Source organism: Lepus europaeus, chromosome 21 (genome assembly GCF_033115175.1).
Source record: "Lepus europaeus isolate LE1 chromosome 21, mLepTim1.pri, whole genome shotgun sequence".
Classification (NCBI taxonomy): Eukaryota; Metazoa; Chordata; class Mammalia; order Lagomorpha; family Leporidae; genus Lepus; species Lepus europaeus.
In genome coordinates this window covers 10,078,402-10,101,962 of record NC_084847.1, presented here as the reverse complement: position 1 = coordinate 10,101,962, position 23,561 = coordinate 10,078,402, and the positions used below count along the sequence as shown (strand labels likewise).

The 23,561-nt window shown below is 54.3% G+C and overlaps 1 protein-coding gene across 2 annotated transcripts in view; it reads right to left on the bottom strand.

Moving 5' to 3' along the window:
* The window catches only part of SNX29 (sorting nexin 29), a 473,054-nt gene that overhangs the window by 102,261 nt on the left and 347,232 nt on the right, over positions 1 to 23,561 (bottom strand). For both annotated transcript variants that reach the window (XM_062180202.1, XM_062180203.1), the window contains 2 exons: positions 4,406 to 4,461; positions 317 to 398 (listed from right to left, as the gene is read on the bottom strand). In XM_062180202.1, the coding sequence (XP_062036186.1) occupies positions 317 to 398; positions 4,406 to 4,461 (138 nt within the window). The remainder of the gene's footprint in view (positions 1 to 316; positions 399 to 4,405; positions 4,462 to 23,561) is intronic.

Below are 23,561 nucleotides of genomic sequence, written 5' to 3'. Positions count from 1 at the left end.
GCCTGAAGCCCAGCTTTCCGGCTGCAGCCCAAGCCAGCAAACGCTCATTTCTGCCTATGTGGCCAGAGCTGAGGTTCTGCAGGGGCCACACTCAGAGGCCAGCAGGCCCAAGGAAGCTCCCCCTGTTCCTTTTGCCTCACTGAAGGGCCAGGGCCGCTTCCTCAGGGCAGCCGGGCGGCTAAAGTGTCAGTGACGGGAGAACCAGGGCTCCCAAGAACAGTCCCCCACCACGAAGAGGCAAAGCCCAAAGCACACCACACAGGTGCCAGGCCTCCCCGGCCCGGTGGTGACGTGGGCCTGGATACCAGGCACATACCTGGTACACGTGGAACGCGTTCGCTGCCTTGCCCCGGAGGAACACCGAGGGGATCCACACGTTGATCAGCGCCCGGTTGGATCTGCCCAAGAGAAAGAGGTCAATGGGTCATGTCAACTGACAAGCCAACAACAGGAACGGGAGCAACGCTCTCCCTGAAGAGGCACCACGCAGAGCCACTTTACGACTCGGGTTAGCACGCTGAAGGCCAGGGGAGGCCTCCCACTCAGCCTCTCGGCACCTTCCCCAGGCGCTCGGGCCGAAAATGATTCGTCTCTTTACACGGTTTATACTCTGGAATGAGAATTCGGCTGTTCACAGCTGAGTGACCCTGGCCCGTCATTCATCTGAGCCTCAGTCTTCCCATCTGAAACAGGGGATAACCAGAGGAAGCTACGGGAGGCCAAGCCGGTGACGCCCCCGGTCTCCGAAGCACTCAGCCGTCACACCTCCTCGCTCTGCTGACTGCACAGCCTGACTCCCCCAAGGCGCTCAGGAGACCACCACCATGACTCTGAGAGCCGTGGCTGTCTGGGGTCGGGGGCCACAAGGGCAACAGCAAGTGCCAGGGTGGAAAAGCAGGATGCCGGCGCAGATGCTCATCTTTCAACTTTTCCAAAGACTCTGTGTGTTTGGGACTAAAACAGCAAGCTTTAAATTCGTACACAGTATCACTTACCAAGCACCTGCAGCACACAGCTCCACTCCCACCTATACTAACACAGCGACAGCCTGATTCAGGTTTTCCCTGTGGGCTGACTGGACCCTCGGCTCACGAGTCACTGACACACACACACCCCACCACCACCACCTCCAGCACACTGAGCCTGGTCTCGCAGAGCTGGCAGGCTGACTACCACGCAATCTCAAGGGCAAACATGGCGGCTCCCGCAGGAGCACCGTTCTCCCGGAAGGGCTGCAAGGCCCCACCTCTGCCTCTGCCTGGAGCACCCCAGAGTGAGAGGCTCTTTCCTGCACTCTCCTCCTGCCTCGAGAGCAGCTCATAAAACCCACCAGCCTCCCGCCCTTGGGATGCAGCTTGCAACACTGGAGATCCGAGATTCTGCGACAATGTTCTCGTGACTTCCAGAGCAAAAAGCCCTGCCTTTTCACAAAGGCAGGAACCCTCAGGTGACGGCTCTCTCCGGAAGCAGGATTTCTTCTACGCTGCCGACCTGACCTCCTTCATGGGGAAAACTGCACCCCGCTGGTCAGCTCCCCAGGAGGCAGGCACACACTGCAATGCTGAGCGTGGCGAACCCAGTGACCTTCTGCCTGTAAAGGTCCCCAGGATCGCACCAGTGCCTAGAGCATCCCCCTCTGATCTCTGTAAACTGCAGGGTGGGGAGAGGACTGTTAGAGAAATACAGCTAGCACCCTGGTTCTCATGAGCTGTCCTGAACAGAGGGCCAGCTGACCTCCCAGGGCTACTGGGTGAGCTGCCTCTCCCTTTCAGAGCAGTGACTGGACTGGAACTGGCTGCTGCCATGGCCATGTCCCTCCTGGGTTGTTATCTCCCTGTTCATCCTTTGTCCATTCCCTCACTTACTTATCCTCTCACTCCATAACAATCTCCCAAGAGCCAACCATGTGCTGGACATCGGCAGCCACTGCAAACAGCGCAGTCATGAAAGCTGACCGAGGCCAGGTCCTGGAGCACGCAGTTCAAGAGAGAGAAAAATCTCCACGCAAACCATTTCACTGTGGTCAAACCAGACCCTTCATTTGATTTCAATTCTTAACAATTTATTGAAGATGGGCATTTGGCCTCATGACTAAGATGCCAGTTAAGACGTCTGTGTCCCATGTTGGAGAGCGTAGGTTTGAAACCCAGGCCCAGCTCCTAACTCCAGCTTCCAGCTAATACAACCCCTGGGAAGCAGCAGGCGATGGCTCAAGTACTTTGGTCCCTGCTACCCAAGTCGGGGACCTGGATTGCGTTCCTGGCTCCCAAGGAGCTCTCATGCACACTCTTTCTTCCTCTTCTACTTCTCTCAAATTAAAAAAAAAAATTAACTACTGACAATCAATTTGTGACCTAACCCCTGGTCTACCCTGGGGACTCCCCTGTGCATGGCCGAGGGCGTGCTCTGCTGTCACCTGTCGTGCCTAACTCATTCACCTCATTGCTCCAGTCTATCTCCTCCTAGTTGTCCTCCCCGTTACTGTTAAGTAGGGTGTGGGAGTCTCCAAATTACTGCAGAACTGTCTGCTTCTCCCTCCACTTCCGGCAGCTTCCACACAGCACACTGTGGGGCTCTGTGGTCAGGTGCGCCGACACTCACAGTTGTCAGACAGAAATAACTAACATCTTTGTGATCTCTCCAAGGGACTCCAGATGGAAGGGCTGTGGTGGGCCTGCTGTGGTCTGGGGCATCAGAGGAAGCAGGGTTTGGCCCAGGCTCTGGGGAAGTCTGAGGGTCAGCCAAGCTGGGGGAGGGGAGGTGGAGGCCGGGGCAGGTGCTTCAGGCAGGGGAAGGGACACGTGTGAGGAGCTGGGGTGTGAATTCCAGCTCAAACCCATCATCGCTGAGACAGCACCCATCCCAGAGGGTGTGGGGAAGATGGAGTGAGTGAGGACAGTGTCCAGCACTGAGGGCACACTGCAGACTTATGGGTTAATGCAGAAACAATCCTGGGGTGCGGGAGGGGGAGGGGGACAAATGGGTAGGGTGGCTTTGTGTGACAGCAGGAGGGAGCTGTGGGTGAGGCCGAAGGCCAGTGAGGGCTTCCTGAGCAGGCTGCAGGAAGGTTCTAGTCTCACCCTGACAGGGAGGAGTGGTGCCACTGCTTCCCCCTGCTTTAGTACAGACGAGCAAACAGGTAGACAGGAGGAGGCCCCAGATCGCAGGGACAAGAGGATGTGGCCTGGCCCAGGCAGAGGCCACTGGAAGGCGAGGCCTGCGGCTGATGTACCCCTTCTATCAAGGACCCGCCATGACTCCTGCCCACAGCAGGTGCTTGGTGAGCTCCTGGTTAGAAGCCGAGTCCACCTTGTGCCACAGCTGACCCATGCCTGGGACTCTGCCCAGCAGCTCTCTCCCTGCCGCTGCCCTCCAGCCGCCTGCCCTCCCAGAAGCCCCTCCACACTGTACACCCCCCTGCAGGTGCATCCCCCTTCATTTTCATCCTTCACCTCCTCACCCTCCAGGGCAGCCCCCACCTCCACCGAGGCACGCAATGGCTTTCAGTGCCCTGGTGTTTCTTGGGATCTCACTCAAATCGCCTCCACAGGCCCTCAAGGTAGGAGGGAGGGCCCTGGCCTCACGAGGGGGGAATCAAGGTCCAGTGAAAACATGAGTCCTGCCCATGGCCACAGCAGTGTTACACGCGTGCTGCATCTCAGAGCGTGCAGGTTCCTCAGCCATCCCCAACTCTCCCACTTTAGAAGCCCCTTCTCACGGGGAGGCGGCAGCTCCCACTGGCCACCAGGGAATGCGGCTCTGCACAGCCCGGTCTCCCGGGATTCACCCAGCCTCGATCCCTGCCGTAGTAGACAAAGTGTCCAAACACCAAGTCAACCTGAACAGCGATCGCCTGATGACCAAGTAGCTTCCTCCTGGAGTTATTAACAAAAGCACCAAATAAAATCCTCTAAAATCCACATTAACACACCAGGCAAATAAGTCAGAGGCGGCAGATTCAAATGCCTACTGGGGCTACACAGGCAACACACTGGGTGAAGTGGGTCAGAGCCGGGCAACAGGGGAAAGTGGGAACTGAGGCACGGGAAGAACACGTGTCCTACGCGAAGGCGGCAGCCACCCCCGGCTCCCACTGACTGTGGCCTTGCAGGAACAGGGGACCAGCTGTTCAAGACAACTTTAATAACTTAAATATTTATGTGCTATCTCCCAACTCTTAAACGTCAGCCAACGTTTTAAAAGTCTGTCTTTAAACAGCCATGAGATAAAACACGTCTGAAGGCCAGGCTGGGACTGGAGGGGATCTACATCGACAAGAACCAACCCGAACGTGGTGTAGATTGAAGCAATGATGTGTGTCTCCCCCTGCTGTCTCCCAGGCCCCAGCCAACAACAGCGCCCCGTTTCTAAAGGACCCCCTCGTGAACACACGCCGTGGACTTACATTTCAAAATCCGACAAGCTCTGGTCTTCAGAGGTTTGACTCAAATCTCCAGGCACCTAGCAGCAGCAGAAGGGGGAGAGAGAGAGAAAAGGCATCCTGGTTACCACGGTTTGCATATTCATGGAAGAACCCTGAACGTTTCCTGTAAGGAATGAGGCATGAAACGACGACTGGGAATCGGGACAAGGTTCTGTGCAAGGAGGCTGGAGATGCTGTTGCAACGAAGGAAACGCCGCCACCAGGCCGACACGGGCCTCCGAGGAAGGACGGCGACTCCTACTGCGACAGTCACAAGCGGGCACAAGCAAGCAACGTGGGTACCATAAAGCCCCACTGAGAACTGGGATTCCAGCTAGCAGACTTGGGACAGAGACAGTGCCCACAGTCGTCACAATGACAATGAGCAGCACGTAGACATGCCCCGTGCGTCCACACCAAAGGCCCACGCCCGCCCCCAGAAGCGGCTCCATCCCTTCCCCCGTAACATATGAGCCGATTTCGGAATGTGGTTCGCCTTCTGACTCAGCAGCGCCCCACAGGAACGGGGCTGAGGGAGCGACTCGGAACGGTGGGCTGAAGGCCCTGCAGTGCTGCTAAGGGGCCTGACCACACTCCCCGCAGGGCAGTGGGCGTGCAGGCCAGCAGGCGCTCAGGGCTGTGCATGGCCCAGGGGGCCCCACGCTCCCAGCCTAGCACCCCTCCAACAGGGAAACCAGCTCCCAGGGCTGTCAGGGGGTTCGTGGCCACTGTGTGCAGCAGGCAGCGACACACACAGCTCTGGCTGATGCTGGGGGTCTTGAAGCAGGAAGGGGTCACAGTAACGACCTCAGAGCACCTCAGGGCCTTGGCCAGGGACAAAATTATTCTCAGGCCTAGGGAAGGAGCTTCCTGTGTCAGTCTGATCAAAACAGTCACTTGGTCAAGATGTTAAAATGTAGAACAACTGAAAAGGAGAGAAAGGGGAGAGACCACAGTGATTCCACACCTCCCAGCCATAGTCTCCTATCTCCAAAACAGTGATTACCCATCCCCCTTTACAGATGAGGAAACTGAGGCTCTGGGAGGTTTGTATCTCGCCTAAGGTCACACATCTAAAGCGATGCAAACCCGGTTCAGTCCAACTTGAAAAGACAGGGAAAGTGCAATCAAAGGGAAGAAGCAGGCCGGACTGGGAGCAGCTCTGTGGGCACAGAGGATGGAGACGTGGGACGGGGAAGGAGCAGGCCGGACTGGGAGCAGCTCTGTGGGCACAGGGGGTGGAGACGTGGGACGGGGAAGGAGCAGGCCGGACTGGGAGCAGCTCTGTGGGCACAGGGGGGGGAGACGCGGGACGGGGAAGGAGCAGGCCAGACTGGGAGCAGCTCTGTGGGCACAGGGGGTGGAGACGTGGGACGGGGAAGGAGCAGGCCGGACTGGGAGCAGCTCTGTGGGCACAGGGGGTGGAGACGTGGGACGGGGAAGGAGCAGGCCGGACTGGGAGCAGCTCTGTGGGCACAGGGGGTGGAGACGTGGGACGGGGAAGGAGCAGGCCAGACTGGGAGCAGCTCTGCGGTCACAGGGGGCGGAGACGCGGGATGGGGAAGGAGCAGGCCAGACTGGGAGCAGCTCTGTGGGCACAGGGCGGGGAGATGTGGGACGGGGAAGGAGCAGGCCAGACTGGGAGCAGCTCTGCGGTCACAGGGGGCGGAGACGTGGGATGGGGAAGGAGCAGGCCAGACTGGGAGCAGCTCTGTGGGCACGAGACGGTGCTCCTTGGAGCGCAGGATGGTGCTCTGGAGGCAAACAGCAGGTTCTGGCTTTGGGGCAGGAAAACGCAGTGGTTCTGCAGCCTGGGCTTGGGTAGCTTAGTCCACATAGCTCAGGACTGAACCCCAGGGCCATGTCTTCCTGGCTGTGGGCCATGAGTAAACGGCTTCTCGGACCCCATGCCCTCAGATATAAAATGTGTGTACCAGGCTACTCGCAGGGTTGCCGGATACTGAGACTATTTGTACAGCATGCAGAAGGGGGCCCGGCACACAGAAAGCTCTCAGTAGCAGACTGTCCTCTGATGACCACATGACAGTCACTGGGCAGTGAAAGCAGTGTGTTCTGCCAGCCCTGACACCAGATGTGGCCTCTGCACCGTGAAGCCACGGGCTGCCTCTCAGTCCCGCCTGGCGCCCAGACACCGAATGACCCGCACGGACCCTTCACAGAGGTCTGCAGCCCGACAGTTACCCTGGGCTGCACAGCAGTCTTGCCGCGGGAGGTGGTCCTGGGAGACCCGTGTAGACCCAGGAAGGATGAGCCTGCCTGCTGACCAGGAAAGGCTCCGTGTCCTATGACCTCACACCTCATTGGTCCAGACCTCCCTGGGCTCGGGTCAGGGCTGCCCTGCTGATAGGGTGACCATCACCATCCGATGGGGGTCTAGGAGGAGAGAAGGTAAAGTACATCGGGAAGCCATAGAGCTGCGCATGCCAAGGTCTCCGCACACACCCACATCCTTTGCCCCAGGCTCCAGAGTTTATCTAAGGAAAACGATCGAGGGGCAGGCGGTATGGCACAGAGGGTTAAGTCGCTGCTTGTGATGCCGATGCCCCACATCAGCGCTGGTCTGAGTCACAGCTGTCCCGTGTCCCATCCAGCTCTGCTCAAGCGTCCTGAAAGGCAGCAGGTGATGGCCCAAGTACCTGGGCCCCTGCCACCCACGTGGGAGACTGGGATGGGGTTCCTGGCTCCCGGCTTCTGTCTGGCCCAGTCCTGGCTGTTCAGGGGTGAAACAATGAACTTCTCTCCCTTTCTCTGTTTCTCTGCCCTTCAAATAAATCCCTAAAACAGTCAAATACACCAGCCAAGACTGGCATCAAAGGTCACCCTCTTTCGTTGCTTATTTGCAAGCAACCAAAGGTCTAGGTACAAAAGAATGATTCATCAGGAAACCATGGCATGTCCGCGTGAGAGAGCCCAGTTTAAAAAATCTAATTTTTTGTGTTTGTGCACATTTATGAGAGTGCAAGCCTAAGAATAAGTCTGGAAACACAGGTAATAACCAGGAACCGGAGTCCTCGCTGATAACAGGAACAGATTAGGAGAGGCACAGCGGGAGAGGAGGTTCATTTTTCATTTGCTGTCTTTCTGTAAGATGTTTAAAAAGGTATATTCTTAATAGCTTCAAAACTGGAAATGTGCTTTCAAAGAGCAAGAGAGCTTTCCATGTGCTGTGATGTAAAGATCTCCCAGGTGGATCAAGTGACGGCAGAAGCAGGAGCAGCCAGGATTCGGACTGAGGCTCCCTTACAGCATGCCAGCGTCGCGAGTAGTGCCATAACGTGCACCACGAGGCGGGCCCTCTCCTCCCGCTGTTTACCTGTTCCTCACCGCCTGCCCTGAGAACCTTCCCAGCCTCTGAGGAGGAGTGGCCGAGAGCTACCCGCAGACCCTGCTGGGAAGGTGCCGAGGCCCGGCTGCTCATGCTGGGCTCCAGGCTCCTGCAGGCGCAGAGGGGGAGGGGTGGTGTTTGGATGGTGATGTGACTTCAGAGCTCTTGCTCTGTGATTTCCTGTGCCTGATGTGTAAAGTGTTTGCAGGCTGGGGCCGGTGCTATGGTACAGCGGGTAAAAACACCGCCTGCAGTGCCAGCATCCCATATGCGCACTGGTTCAAGTCCCTGCTGATCCACTTCCGATCCAGCTCTCTGCTAAGGCTTGGGAAAGCAGTGGAATATGGCCCAAGTCCATGGGCCCCTGCACCCACGTGGGAGACCTGGAAGAAGCTCCTGGCTCCTGGCTTCAGATCAGCCCAGCTCCAGCTGTTGCAGCCAACTGAGGAGTAAACCAGCAGACGGAAGCATGCGCGTGCGCATGCTCTCTCTCTCTCTCTCTCTCTCTCTCTCTCTCTCTCTCTCTCTGCCTTTCAAATAAATAAATCTTTAAAAATGCAATGGTAGGGGATGGACCCAGAGGCTGTGAGGGCAGGGGCTCCATCATGACACACAATCGCCACCTCTTACAAATGCAGTCCCCATTGCCCACTGCAGGTGAGCAAAGCCTGTACCAGGGAACCTCAGTCAAACAGCCTGTGGCTGCATCCACCCCACTGGACCCCAAACCCACACAGGTGAGCCCCCAACTCTCAGGTGAATGGCACTAAGGGGGTGGAAAAGAAATCCCAACATGGAGCTGAGAAGAGGAGGATCGCTTCTCGGCCTTTTGGCTAAGATCAAGTGTGGAGTTGAGAGGAGGGATGTCTGGGGAGTGATGAGACCGGACAGCTCGTCAGGGAGGAGCCACGTGATGCTCTCAGCTGCCTCAGAACTCTGCCAGCAAGAACGGCGTCACCAGAGGCCACGGCAACAGGGCAGCCCGAACGCTCTGCAAACCTCCAGAGTCACGATGGAACCAACCTCTTTTCTTTGTAACCCTAGGTCGCCTTGGGTGTCTTGTTAGAGGGATGACAAGTTGACTGAGAGGCCACAAAGCCCATGTCTGCAAGGCCTGGGGTAAGACAAGGCAGGGCTCACAGGGACGGGCATTGCTTGACAACGGAAAGGGGCAAGAAGCTGCTGCACACGTGACTGAGGCGTGGCACATGGTATTTCTAGCAGAGTTCTCCCTCGAGGAAGCCAGTCTTTAGGGAACACTTTGGGAGGAGGATGAGACTGGGGAATAGTTAAATCCTTCTGACTTTGAGGCTTTTCTTCTCATTATGTGGCATTACAGGGATCAGCAAGCTGGGAGATGTTTGTGTGTCTTCGTGAGTCCCGGGGAGGCTGTTTGGGAACTTGCTAACCTCTGTGGACGTCGCTCGACACGCAGGCCAGGCTCTGCAGCAGCCGCCTGATGCTAACTGGAGGCTGAGGGTGTTAAACGTCTCTGAGTGTCTCTGCGTGCTGTCCGCCCTGCCTGCTGCTGGAGTCGTGTGCGGATACAGCAAGCCTACAGTGAGCTGGTCCCACTTCACAGAGAAGTCTCTGTTCTACTGGTGTTGGCCACAAACACCCCGGGGTCCCCGACAACCCAGGGAATCCAGGGGCACCCATCTCTTGGGTGAGTCCTCTTGGGTTCGCCCTCTCTGGGTGACACAGACAAAGCTGCATGGCTGCTGCTTTGCCCTGATCCACAGAGGAGGCAGCTCACTTCTGCCCGTGACCTGGGCAACGGCATCAAGTATTTGGGTGCTCCCAGAGCAAACCCCCAGTAACGCACACACAAAGGCGTGGAACAACAGGTGAGACCCACAGAGATGTCACTTCTATGTGCAAGTTTCTACAGCCGCTCCGGACCAGGATTCCCTCACAGCCTGGGGCTGGGGAGCGAGGACAGCAGCGACAACAGCTCTCACTGGTCCTCAGGCTCTAAGACCAGTGGCTTCGTGGGACTCGGACACTGGATCTCCCTGTCAGTGTAACTGCGTAAGTCCTCAAACCTGGGTAGACACCAGCGGTTCCACCAAGAAGAATGACAAATACATACTATGTGCTGCCTCAGTGCTTATCTAACAAAAAAGCAAAGAGAAAGAAATGGAGATGAGAAGTGGGCAAAAGAGAGCTGGGGAGGAGAAGAAGGGAGGGAGAGGGAGAGAGAGGTCATCTGTCAATTGCCCAAGCCACAGGAAAATGTGCTCCACACCCCCCAGTGGCAGAATCAGAACCTGCCCACCACTCAGAGCTTCCCTCACTTCTGCTCCAACGGGTGTGCACACATGACACCACCCCCACCAGGCCACATGCACGGCTTCCCACTCTACAAAGCACTTCCACGTGACAGCTCTCCCATATCCTCCTCCCAAAAGCCCTGGGGCAGAGATGCCAGCTCCATACATGGACAGGATAAGAGAGCTCAGTGTGAGTAAACACAGAGAAAGACAAGATGCCAGGAGCCCAGCCTACATCTCACTCAGCAGCCTCCATGACTTCTCCAAGCAGGGAGAGGTTACAGAAGGCCTTCTGGTTAATAATCCCGCCCAAGGTCCGAGCAGACCCAGGTCCAGCCATCTCCAAGTGCCAGACGAGTGGAGCCTCAGCCAACATGGCAGGAGGTAGAAGAACCCCCCAGCTGAGTCCAGGCAACCCACAGAACAATAGAATGGTGGTGGTCTCCAAGCCATTAAGTTTTGGGGTGATGTGACACCTAGCAGTACCCCACAGAAGTGACTTGTCCACAGGCATTCAGCTGGTGAGTGACAGAGATGGGATTCCATGCAGGTGGTCTGGCTCCAGCCTCTGCCCTTCAACCACAGAGTATCCTGCCCCACTGCAGTCTCCATTGTTTGCATCTTGTATCCAGAAAGCTCAGAAGAGGAAGTAACCTGATTTCACGTTCAAGGGCCACAGCCAGCACAGGGATCTCTGAACAGGTGAAGCAAGTCTGAAGACTGAACTACCCAAGAGTAGACAGACACAGGTATACAGCTGGGGAAAACCCTAAGCCTTTCCTTCTTTAAAATCAATCTATTTGTTTATCTGAAAGGCAGCGTCAGACAGAGAGAGACAGACGGATCTTCTATCCATTGGTTCTCTCCCCAAAAAGTCCACAACAGTCAGGGCTGGGCCAGGTTAAAGGCTTAAGTCAGGAACTCCATCTGGGTCTCCCATCTGGGTGGCTGAGGCCCAAACACTTGGGCCATCTTCTGCTGCCTTCCCAGATCCACTAGCAGGAAGCTGGATCAGAAGCGTAACAGGACTTGAACCAGCACTCTGATATATGTGGGATACCAGTGCTGCAGGGGTGGCTTTATCCACTGCACCACAATGCCAATTCCCCTGAGCCTGTCTTAAATCCCTTTCTCCCCTCTTTTTCAGCTAATGCAAGGTAGTTTTGGGTAGGCGTCAGGTCCAGATAATGAGGTAGAGACCTGGCCCAGTCCAGGATAACGAGCTTTCTCTGTTAGGAAGATCCAGGGCTTTTTCCAGCTCTAGGCACCTAAGTCAACCTCCAGGCTCTGATGCAGTAAACTCTGAGTCACACAGAAAACTTGAACTTCTGAGTTCTGATCCTTGTTTCCACTCATGGTTAGCGAGGTCACTAAGGTTCAGCAAATCTTGGATTCTTCCACATCTACCCCGTGCCTACTAGTCTCTGCACGAAGAGAAAGAAGCGACAAAGGCAAGAGAGGGCTAGCTAACCCACACTGAGCCCCTACTATGCGCCAGGGGCTTTACTTCGATTCTCACCTGCGCCCCTCATAACCTGTGAAGCGAGCAGTGCCGCAAGTCCCTGTTCCCTTCTGATCTTCCCCTACTTCGCTGTGGAGCTACCTCTGGCCATGCTTCACGGCGTAGCTAAAACATAAATCCTCAGGTTATGCATTCGCTGACCCCCAGAACTAAGCAGAACACATGGCTGCCCTCGCCCATCCACACCTCTCAGTTTCCCAGCACTCCACACTGGGTGTCGGGCCCTGGCCCCCTCCTGAGCTCAGAGAGCAGCTTCCACATCTAACTGTTCCTCCCATGATAGCTGGAAGCCTGGCCTAGTACCTGGTGCGTTTTGGGTACAGATTACGACTGATGAAATGAATGAATCATAATGTAAGTGTATTTCCATGCTGAAGTGTCAAGTGATTTTTTTTAAATGGCTTTGTAGCAAACGCAAAATCACCATGCATGGTAAAGCTAAATTAGCATGCAAAGAAATAGAATCATATGTTCCCTCTTCTAATTGCAGGGCTCTCAAGACACACTGCTCAAAACAAAAGGCAAAACCAAGACCTGACAGGGGAGCAAACCCGCGTCGCAGTCATGAAACGGCGCCCACCGTTCACGTCTGCTCCCGTCACCTTCTCACTCGTCCCTGGGGACGGCCCTGCCCGAGGCAAGCAGCTCTCCCTTCCCACGGCCAAAAGTGACAACCACCTCCCATCCCACCAACACTGGCAGCTTTCTCATCTCACTCTTTAACAAGGAACACTGTGACAGGGCTCACCTGTCTTCCAAAGGGGTGTCCCCAGAGGAGGGACAGGCCTTGGCTACTCATCGGACCTTCAAGTTGGCCTGGGCCATCCTCACCTCCAGGAGGCAGCTGTCCTGGGTCTGGGCCACTTCCAGGATTCTCTGTTTGTTGATTCATTTGTTCGTTTGAGCAATAAACATAGAACGAGGGGCATCAGATCTGTCTGTGTGTTGTGAAAACAACCGAGGTCACGTCGTCTTGCTTGGGGGTGAACAAACAGCAAAGGAGTTTTTGATTTTATCCTCTGGGTAGCCTTGGCAGCCCTGAAACCGCTCAGACTATTGCATGGTGGCGGTCCGTTTTTGGCCGTGTCTGTCTTTCCCAAAAGACTTCGAGGATCTCAAGAGTGAGATTCTCAGAGCCGAAGATGGCATCAAGCACCCAGGACTGCTCAGCGAAGGATGCCCTCAGACAGGTGGGTGAGCAGAATTACAATCGAACAGATGGATGAATACAATGTCGGAGGAGGGAAGGGGTGTGAGAAAACCATCCAGGCTCCCAAGAATGGGACCTCAAGTTTCTTCCCAAGAAACTGAGATATGTGGACAACGTTGGTGAAGACACAAGTTTACAAGGGAACTCACTGTGACACCACAGACGGTAACGAGGGCCTGGAAACAAGAAAGGAAAGGGGCAGTCACAGTGGGACTGCACAGCCACCAAGAGGATGACACAGCCCTCCCCTGCTAACAGGGAACAACCTCTAAGGCACGGGGCTGCGTGACGAAACACGAGGTCAGGGAGCTACTATGGGCCTGAAGAGGTCAGCAGGCTTGGCCTGGGGAGACGTGTCCATGCGCACTGACCCTTTTCAGAGAGACAGGCAGGAAATGGCCATGGTGGGCCTCTTGTTGGAGGAAGGGGGTATCACTGAGAAGGAGGAGTCAGAGAAAAGAACAAGATTTAATTTTTTCTGGAAACTTCCACATCATACATTTGTACCATATACAGGAGTTTCAAAATATAAACAACAACACAGCTTTAAGAGAGACAAACTATCACATCTATGATGGACAAGACAGAACAGGGACTGTGGGAACTGCAGGGGCAGGGAGGGACATTCGGGGTGGCAGTGAAGTTGTACGTGCACGCTGCAGTGCGCTGGAAGACACAGGGGCTGATGTCTGCAGTTTACTTCAAAACGCACACAGTGAAAGGCAAAATGATCGTTACAGTACGGGGTGGATGGATGGACAATAAAGCAAGAAGAGTAAAAAGTTAACGACACAATCTAAGTGGTAGGTAGATAAGAATTCGCTGTAAAATTCTTGCACTTAAGTTCTAAAAATTTCAAATAAAATGCTGGAAGAAAATGGGTTTTGTTCAACCATCCTAAAAGAATGACTGAATGTACAATCTTTCTATTCTCTAGATAGAAAATGACATAAAATCGTTGTGGTATAAAGAGGTGATCAGAGGGTATAGCTCAAAAATGGAGGGGGACATGACACACAGGAAAGGCCTGAGATGGCTGGTCAGAACAACTGCTGGACGTTTTTCTGAATTCTGTGGTATTGGTGGTATCAGCAGCTCTTTAATAACAACACTTTGGGGGCTGGCACTGTGATGTAGTAGGCTAAAGCTCCGCCTACAGCACTGGCATCCCACATGGGCTCCAGTTTGTGTCCCCGCTGCTCCTCTTCCTATCCAGCTCTCTGCGTATGGCCTGGAAAAGCAGCAGAAGATGCCCAAGTGCTTGGGCCCCTGCACCGGTGTGGGAGACCCGGGAAGAAGCTCCTGACTTCAAGTTTCAGATCAGCCCAGCTCTGGCTGTTGTGGCCATTTGGGGAGTGAACCAGCAGATGGAAGACCTTTCTCTCTGTCTCTCTGTCTGTAACTCTGCTTCAAATAAAAACTTAAAACAAACACTTTGTTGTGATTTCTCTCCTCATCCTGAACAAATGCGTACATTTTCATCAAAGACCCAAGGAGAGGCAGGTGGGCTGTGCTGTGCTGTGTGGCCCAAAGCAAGCCTGACACCTCTCTGGGCCCCCCTTTCCTCGCGTCAAACAGGGGCGACAGAAGCTGCCATGGTCGGTTGTCACGAAGCCCCTGCCCAGGCCCCGGCAGAAAAACATCCTCAGTACAGAGTCTAAGGTGCAGCCAGGGCCCCCTGAGGGTTCAGGGCTCTGGAGGCTCGCGAGCCCGCATCCAGGGGAACAGGTGCACACATTCCGCACCTGCACCCATTCACTTCGCAGCTTGTATAGTTAGGCTTCACTCGGATCAGGGAGACGACAGGGAGCAGGTGCGGGGAAGCCCAGAGGCTCAGGGGCTTACAACCCCGCAATGGCATGGCCATCACACAGCCACAGCACACAACTCACTGTACAGTTGGGGCTGTGAGATGTCCACAGAGAAGGATAGGACACACAAGGCACCTGCCACAGTGGCTGGAGCCGAGACAGAAGCGCTCTCAATCCTGCTCAGACACGGGGAGGCCTCTGGAGGGAACTTGGCAGGGCAGGGAGAGACAGGAGGCGGGAAGGAGGGCACTGCGGCTCACACACCTGTGCCCCATCTCAGCCGAGCAAAGCCGGTCGCTTGCCAAGCACCCTGCCCACCCCCTTTTTTTAACGGGGTTTTGAGGCTCAATTGTAGAAAAAGTAAAAACCATCAATTGTCTGCAGCTTACCTAGGCTTAAATTATCCATGCAAAGCTATTAAGTGACAATTTTTCAACCAGCATTTGGGAAAGACTCAGATGCACTGGAATTAGCAGAGAGCACTCGACTGACCAAGGAGTGGACGAGGAAGCCAGGGCTCAGGAACAAGGGAACCACTGGGCCCTGACCAGGTCAGCTGGCTGCAGCCTCCTACTGCACTGCACCACACCCTTGGGTTTTCATCTGCTTCCCACAGGTCCCTAGGTGCAGCATTAGGGACTCAGGGGCCAGGTCCTCCTGTATTGTCAGAGATGTGGTGTGGTAGGCTAAAGCCTTCATCTGTGGCTCCTGCATCCCATATAGGTGCCAGTTCAAGTCCTGGCTGCTCCTCTTCCAATCCAGCTCTCTGCTATGGCCTGGGAAAGCAGTGGAAGATGGCCCAAGTGTCCAGCCACTGTAGTCATCTGGGGAGTGAACCAGTGGTTGGAAGGCCTCTCTCTCGTCTCTCCCTCTGTCTGTGACTCTACCTCTCAAAATAAATAAAATATTAAAAAAAGAAAAGGGCATACCCAAATATGATTGGTTTTAAAAAATCCTATAAAACCTCAAATTGTCTCATTCTTTTTTCATCCTGAACTCCCAGGGAAGAGTGGAAGAAACTGTGGCACAGAGCAATGAAAAGCTGCCAAAGAAAGCCAGCCATGCAAACGCTCTTGAGTACTGCAGCGCAACTGGAGAGACAAAGTAGGAACTCCTTTTTTAATAATTTTTTTATAAAATCTTTTTACATATATAAAGATCCACTTATTTATTTGAAAGGCACAGCTACAGAGAGGCAGAGAGAGAGAGACCTTCCATGTGCTGGTACACTTCCCAGATGGCTGCAACGGCCAGAGCTGGGCCAATCCAAGGCCAGGAACCAGGAGCTTCTTCTAGGTCTCCCACATGGGTGAAGGGGCTCAAGGACTCAGCCCATCTTCTACTGCTTTCCCAGGCCATTAGCACAGAGCTGGATCAGAAGATGAGCAGCCCGGACTTGAACCGGCGCCCATATAAGATGCCAGCACTGCAGGCAGCAGCCTTACCCGCCAAACCATAGCGCCGGCCCCAAGGAACGCCTTAAACATACAACAATCCCAACTAAACTGGCGCCAAGAAATTCACAAAAGCTCCCCCCACACACACCAGCATCTGCTATCACAGGAAGACATGGAGGGTGTTTAGCCAGCAGATCCAAGGAGCCCACGACTGCAGGCAGGTGTGGATTTGTGGATTTGGGAGGACGCAAGTTGATGCGTTGGAGACGCCAGCCTATAAGGACCACGGGAGGCGTCTGCCATTCCTCCCCCAACACCTCTTACCAGCGCTGGGGAGACCCTCCCGGGCAGGCACTGCACCTCAGTTCCTTCCACAAGACCAGCACCTAGCCCAGTCCTGCAGCCATCAGCCAGCCCAGCTTATTTCTGTGAAGAAAGGTGTACTGTGTGACCCAGTGTGACCTGTAAGTGCACTTAGGCGACATCAGCAAACAGCAGTAACTGTGACAGGAGCAGCACAACCCGCAGAGCCTGAGACACTCACTACCCGGGCGTTCACGGACAGTGTTTGCCAACTCCTATCTCACTGGCGGCTGAGCAGACACAGAACAGCTGGTTCTAACTTGCAGGAAGGCTCCCCCTCTCCTTGATGGGGAAGAAGAAACCTTCACAGATTGTCAGTGGCTTGAGGCTACAACAGGAATTGAGAATACCGTCAGTTCCCAGATCTCAGTGGGAGAGAGGATGCTAGGACACGCCATCAGGAAGCCAGGCGTTCCGAGGGGCAATTGCATTCATTCACGGACCCCTTGGAGCTGCCTACTGAGCGCTATGCTTCCCAGAGTCTCCAAGAATTTCATGGAGGCTACGTCATGAGCCATGGCCACGGCAAGACTTCAAAGCCAGGTCTGGCTGAATCCCCAGCTGTGCTCTTATGTGACACCCGCTGCCCCCACCAGGAGAAACATGGCTGCACTCAAAGCCAGGCCTGTCTCCTGGAAAGGAGGAAATCCACAACACTGGCTGCTCCGTAACACAGTTCCTCTTTGCAGGAAATCAAGGCGTTCATGAAATCAGAGTATGTGTGTTTGTGCTACTCGGCCATGTGCAGCTACCTATAGGCATGGACAGTATTTTTCACATTCTAAGTACGATAATTAGATCTGCACACAAGGGGCTCTGTGTTTATTGCTAATTTGCAGACAAAAGAAAAAGGAAGGGCCAACGTTGTGGCACAGTGCATTAAGCCGTCTCTAAGCACCCCATAACAGAGTGCTAGTTCAATCCCAGCTGCTCCACTCCAGGTCCAGCTCCCTGCTAACACATTTAGGAAAGCAGCAGAAGATGGCCCAAGTACTTGGATCCCGGCCACCCACATGGAACGCACAGATGGAGTTCCAGGCTCCTAGCTTCCATCTGTCCCAGCTCTGACCACTGCAGCCATTAGTGGAGTGAATTAGTAGATAGAAAATCCGTCTCTCCCACTCTCTCTGTCACTCTGCCTAAATAATATGGATCTAAAGGACTTGAGTGTCTCCTCCCAGGATTCTTCCTGGGGATTTAATTTCCACCACTTACAAAGCAGAGATCCATACCCTGGAGGTCATTTCAGGCATGGAGGTAGGAGATGTTTCTAATGAAGCTCTTTAGGATTAGTCTTGGCTACTAAAGTCCTTGGGGAAAGACACAGGTCTCAAGGTCAGCAGACCTGGGCCTGGGTACTTAGGAACAGGGAAATCTTGAGCCTTGGTTTTTTCATCTGTAAAATGAGAGCCCCCACCCACCACAGCCCCTGCAATGAGCCCTCACCCCACCACTCTGACACCGCCCCCTCACACCCCTGCATAGAAAGACGACAGATGGGGAAGGGGCCAAGGCAAGCCCTGTACCCTGAGCCATAGCTCAGCTCCGCTCAGAATCCATTGTGCATTTTTGGAATTCACCTCTCCTCCTGCTTTCTCCCCAGGGGCCGTTACAGGGCGCGCTCCTGGCTGCTTCCAGCAGAGCAGCCCTGGGTCACGGGGAAGAGCGGAACCCAGCATAAGCCACCAGTTTCTTCTCTGTCTTTTCTAGAGCCACTCAGCTGTATAGCGCAGAACAAAGAGAGCCTGACACAGCCCAGGTTCCCTCTCAATTGGTGCTGACACACCAGGAAGGGAAGAGCCAGCTCCGTTCCTTTTTATCAGTAATGGGAGCCCAGGTGCTGCTCCGGCTCATCTGATCTCTCCTCTGCTGTGGCAAAGGAGGCTTTTTGTTTAATTTTGCGCCCTTCAGCTCCCATGAACCCTGAGCTGACTCTGGTTTGCCATGCTTCTGCAGGGATTCATCTCCAGCTGAGGCTGTAACCACAGGTCTCCCATTACCTGCAGTTTCAAGATTTTCAGTCCTTTAAAAAAAATAAATAAACACCATCCGAGACACTTCTGAACTGCATCTCACCAACAGCGGTCGTGCCAGCACCGCAGCGGCTACCCAGGACGGGGCGGCAGGCCAGAACGGCTGGGCCTGGAGAACCAGCCACTCTGTTCCAACTGTAAGTGCTCTCGTCCCAGCTGTGTGAACGTGCCACGCGTCCTGACCTCTGTGTGCCATTGCTTCCTCCTCTGTAGAATGAATACCGTGCTTCCACCTGCTTCCTGGGCTTGACAGGATCCTGGTACAGTGCTCCGCAGAGTGCCTGAAACTTCAGAGCTCTAAGCAAGAACAACCATCACGGTCATCACCCAGAAGCTGCACTGCATGCGAGGCCCCGGGAGGATCCCTGGCTGGCCCAAGGGCTGATAAGAATAATCTGAGCTTGGTCCCATGAGTTCACGAATGCAGGTGGAGCCGCAGCTGCTAGCCTGGGGAGCCTGAGAGTGAGGCGTGAGGATTCTTCAATGCCCAGGTAGACCCCAAGACCTGTCACGGCAGCTGGCCACAGGGTAATCACCCATGATGACACACTTCTTTTTATCCTAACAGAAAGGTCTGGAAGGACAAGAACCAAACTCATCAGGACGGTTATCTGTGGCGAAGAGAAGGCAGTTCAGGGTGATAGCCAAAGGGGTTTCTCTCTCTCTTTTTTTTTTTTTTTCCTGAATGTCTGCATACATATAGTAAGAGAGTATCTTAGAAGATACAGTTATTTAGGGGCCAGCACTGTGGCATAGCAGGTAAAGATGGTGCCTGCGAAGCTAGCATCCTATATGGGCAAGAGTTTGAGTCTAAGCTGCTTCACTTCTGATCCATCTCCTGCTAATGGCCTGGGAAGAGCAGCAGAAGATGGCCAAAGTGTTTGGGCCTCCGCCACCCACTTGGGAGACCTGGACAAAACTCCTGCTTCCTGGCTTCAGCCTGGCACAGCCCAGGCCATTGCAGCTGGGGAGTGAACTAGCATATGGACAATTTCTCTCTCTCTCTCTCTCTCTGTGTGTGTGTAACTCTGACTTTCAATTAAATAAATCTTATTTATTTTAAGAAAAAAAGATATACAGTTATTTGTACTTTCCAACTTTGTTTTCCCCCAATGATAGTAGCTATGGTGGATAGGTGATATCCTCTAAAAAGACATCCTTGGCTGGCTACTTCTAACCACCAGCATCAATAAATGGGAGCCAACATGGCAAAAGGGTTCTTCACATATACAATTAAGGGGAGACCCTCCTGGGTTATCCAGATGGGCCCTAAGTCAACGGCAGGCGTCCCTGTAACAGACATACAAGGCAAGAGGGACAAGCCAGGTGAGGACAGAGGCAGAGACCGGTGTGCTGTGGCCAGGAGCCATCAGACACCTGGAGCCACCCGAAGCTGACACAGGCCAAGAAGGGCCATCCTCTAAAGCCCCCGGCAGAGCACGACAGTACCACTGCCCACACCTCGATTTAGAACTCTGCTCTCCAGAACTGTGAGAGTGAAAAAATGGGAGTTCTTTCAAGCAGCTGTGTTTGTGGCCATCTGTGATGGCAGCCATGGACGTGAACACAGCAGCTCATGGGGACTGACCTCTTGCCCCCTGCCAGGCTGCAGGTCACACACTTTATGTACACCACCAGCCCAAGGGGAGGTAGCCTGAGTATCTCCAATTTATGGCTGGGAAACCAAGACTCTGAGAGTTGAGCTAACTCATGTAAGGGCACAGGATTCTAAGCAGCACAGCCAGGAGTGTGGACTACAGAATTCCACTGGGCCTCAGCTCTGTCTCGCAAGAGCACATCCATGGGGCTGGACAGATGCAGGTTCACGGTGAGACTCTGTTACCTTAACCAAGGTGCCTGGCCTCTCTGCACCCCACTCTTGTCAGGTACAAATCAGGGCGGTAATGCTCCCTTGCCAGGCCTACTAGCGGTGAAGTGAGCAACAAGGATACAGACACTGGTGGATTCTAACCCAGGGCCTGGTACAAAGCAGTCCTCAGAGTACAGCTCTGAGGCTGATGAAGGCACGAGGCTCTCAGTCATCCCTACCCCACGTGCAGCCTGCCTGCTGCTCACCTGTAGCGACAGTCATTTCCAGAGGCCAGGGGTTGGGGTGATGGAAGGTGTATTCCTCCTCATGCGTGTGACAACTGTAAGTACAAACAATGTCTCAATGCAGTCACCCAACTCCACCCGTTATGCTACGAGCTCTGAGAAACGCCAGAGCGGGTGAGAATGGTCCCGACAGCCGAGTGGCTTCGGGAGCTCCATTCTGCCGGCTAAGAGTAAGGATATGGAAGGCAGAGAGAGGAGGAGGATTCTCAGAGCCGAGTTCTCTGCTCTCAGACACCAGGAGGCCACCTTCTGGAACCCAGTCCCGGCCAATGCGCCCGGCAGTGTTCAGCTCTGAAAATGAACACAAACTCCAAACGGGTCACTTCCAGAACAGCGCCCACCCACCCACACCAGCAGCCTCCCACCCAAGCCAAACAATGGTCTCATCACCGCTGGGCAGCCCCTACTCCCTGGTGCTGATGACTTTGGGGGCCAATCACCAAACCCTCAATTAGAGCCCTGAACCACTGCTCACAGAGATCACACACGAGGCGCAGCCCCACGAGGGGAAAATCAGCCTAATTCTCAATTCCTTTTGTTAATAAGCAATAAGTGACAAAGTTCTGCTAATTAAAGAGGCGGGCTTAGTCCAATTGAACAGCTCTTTTGTAAGCACATCTCCCCAAGCACCAGGCTTCCCAAATCCCATTTGAAACTGATGACTCTTCAAGAGGAGGTTCTGGAAACTGAGTCAAAGCGGCCAGAGCCAGGCCCCGCTCTGTTCCTCACGCGGCCAGGGGCAGCACAGCTCAGTTCCAGACTCTGAGCTCCACCTAGTCACCCACGAGAGGCAGGGGCAGGAGAAGCAAGTGCCCTGGGGCCGGCTGGTGGCTGGCTGCCGCCTGGCATCCACTCCACCAATAAAGCTGGTCCAAGGCGAGCCCTCAGTGATGCAGGCTCATCAACACCCGTGCTCCCTCTGGCCAAAATGACTGCTTCAAGGCCACTCACAGAACCAAGTCGGCTCACCCAGAGTGAACCTTGGGTTTCCACAGGCAACGCTGGGCACTGAGAGACTTGCTCTACTGCTATTTCCATGGGGGGAGCAGAGGAGAGTGAGGACAGAACCACGTAGAAATGGGCCAGGGTTCCATGGTAGCACACAACTCTGGGTCAACAGGGAGCAGTAGCTCACTGACTCCAGGAGTTCCAGGTAGCTGATGTAACAAAGGCCCTGCTTTGCTGTGGCCAGTCTGGCTGAGTTCTCTGCTTCCTTCACAGAGAGCATCCTAACTGCTATAGAAACCATGGTCCCCAAGTCCCTCCCATTCCAGTGTGTTCTTTTCTTCTATTAAGTCTTCCTGAGAAGGCCAAGGCCTGAAAACAAAAAACTCAAAGGAAGTAGCTCCACCCCTGCTGCCCAGGGGAGACTGTGAGCTACTTAAGAATTTAGACCTTGTCAGCCTTGGCTTTCATCTCCAGCTCAAAGCACAGCACCTGCAACTCGTGAATTCCACAGACGGGACTGCACGGGCACATCAGTAAGACAAAAGTTTTATCAACTGTGGGCCCCGGATAAAGCCTCAACTCTCTCAGCAGCATCATTTCCACTGCCACCTAAGTACCCCTGGCACCACCGACTGTTGAGCGACAGGGTGCCGGGGACTAACAACTTTGCACACATCTTCAGACTGAATCCTCAAAACCACCCTGGAAGGCCGGGGCCCCCGTGAACACCAGCAGGGCCCCTCGCAGGAAACCCTCCTCTCCTTCCAGGTGCCTGGGAAGATGACACTCCCCCATCTGCCTGGGACGCGCTGGGCCAGGGAAGCCAGAGAGAGGGAATTCGTGTCATTTCTGGGTGGAAGCTCCAAAGCTTGCAGGCCACATCGCTTGTCACTCTAGATAGCCTGGGTCTAACATGGAGACAAGTCCTGCCAACTCCGGAAGGACAGGTGAAGGCACAGACATGTGAGGTCACACGGGAGACCAAGGGTAAGAACGTGGGGAGAGAGGAAAGGACTGAAGTATCCCTGAAGGCCAGACCAGAGGGAGTCAGAGTGTAGAAGCTCCTGCCAGGAAACACCTAGCTCCATTACTTCAATACAATTGGAATTCCCCATGCCAGCCAAGTCATCCATGACAGCCAGAGACGCTGGAGAGAGAAGCAGCTCACATGCAAGGGGCCTCTAGATCCACAGCAACTGTGTGAGGGTCAACATTATCATCTCCAAACACTGACTCCGCCTCTACGCTTTAGGGCAGTTTCTTTACTGCAACTGCTCCATACACAGCATGTTCTAACGTTTTCTGCTAATGTCAGTTAATGCTCCACCGGCAGGCACGATGCCCACTCAGTCCCACTGAGTCTGTGGGGGACCAAACAACGGGAGCCTAATGCTGGGATCCCGGGACAAATCCAGAGAACCACTTCCCAAACTTGGGCCTGTCACAAGATGCCATCAACATCTGCCACAATCAGACACATAACTTGTGCTTACTGTTTACTAACATAATTTGCAAGTCAACCCATCCATTTCTACTTACAAAATGTAGGCGAAAAGCATGCATCACCCTAGCCGAGAGAAAGCCAACATCACCAGAAGGCAACTGAATCCAACGAAAGCACAGTTTTATTCAATTCTGAGAGTTAGTGGTTCTCAGCGGCAGATCAGGGTCTCCAGCGACAACACCGGTGATGCCTGGGCTCCGTTCCAGTCTCTGTCAGCTGACACAGGGGTGAGCCCTGGCATCAACACACCTACAGGTGCGCAGGGCAGTCTGCTACAGCCAGGGCTCAGAAGCTCTGACCTAGAGACTGCGGGCAGGGGGTCTGCATGTGTTCAAGGCACACCAGCGCCATCCTGAGACCTTACCAGCCTTGCCACGGAAACCTGAACAGGGGAACTCCTTCCCTCCCTAGCACAGCCCTTGCCTCTTAACACCTGACTCTCTTTATTGAGACAGAGAAAGACAGACAGAGACAGATATTCCATCCCTTGGTTTACTCCCCAAAGTGCTTGCAACAGCCAAGGCCGGACAAGACTGCAGCCAGGAGCCAAGAACTCCATCAGGGTCTCCCATGTGGGTAGCAGGGGACCAAGTACTTGAGCCGTCCACCTCTGCTT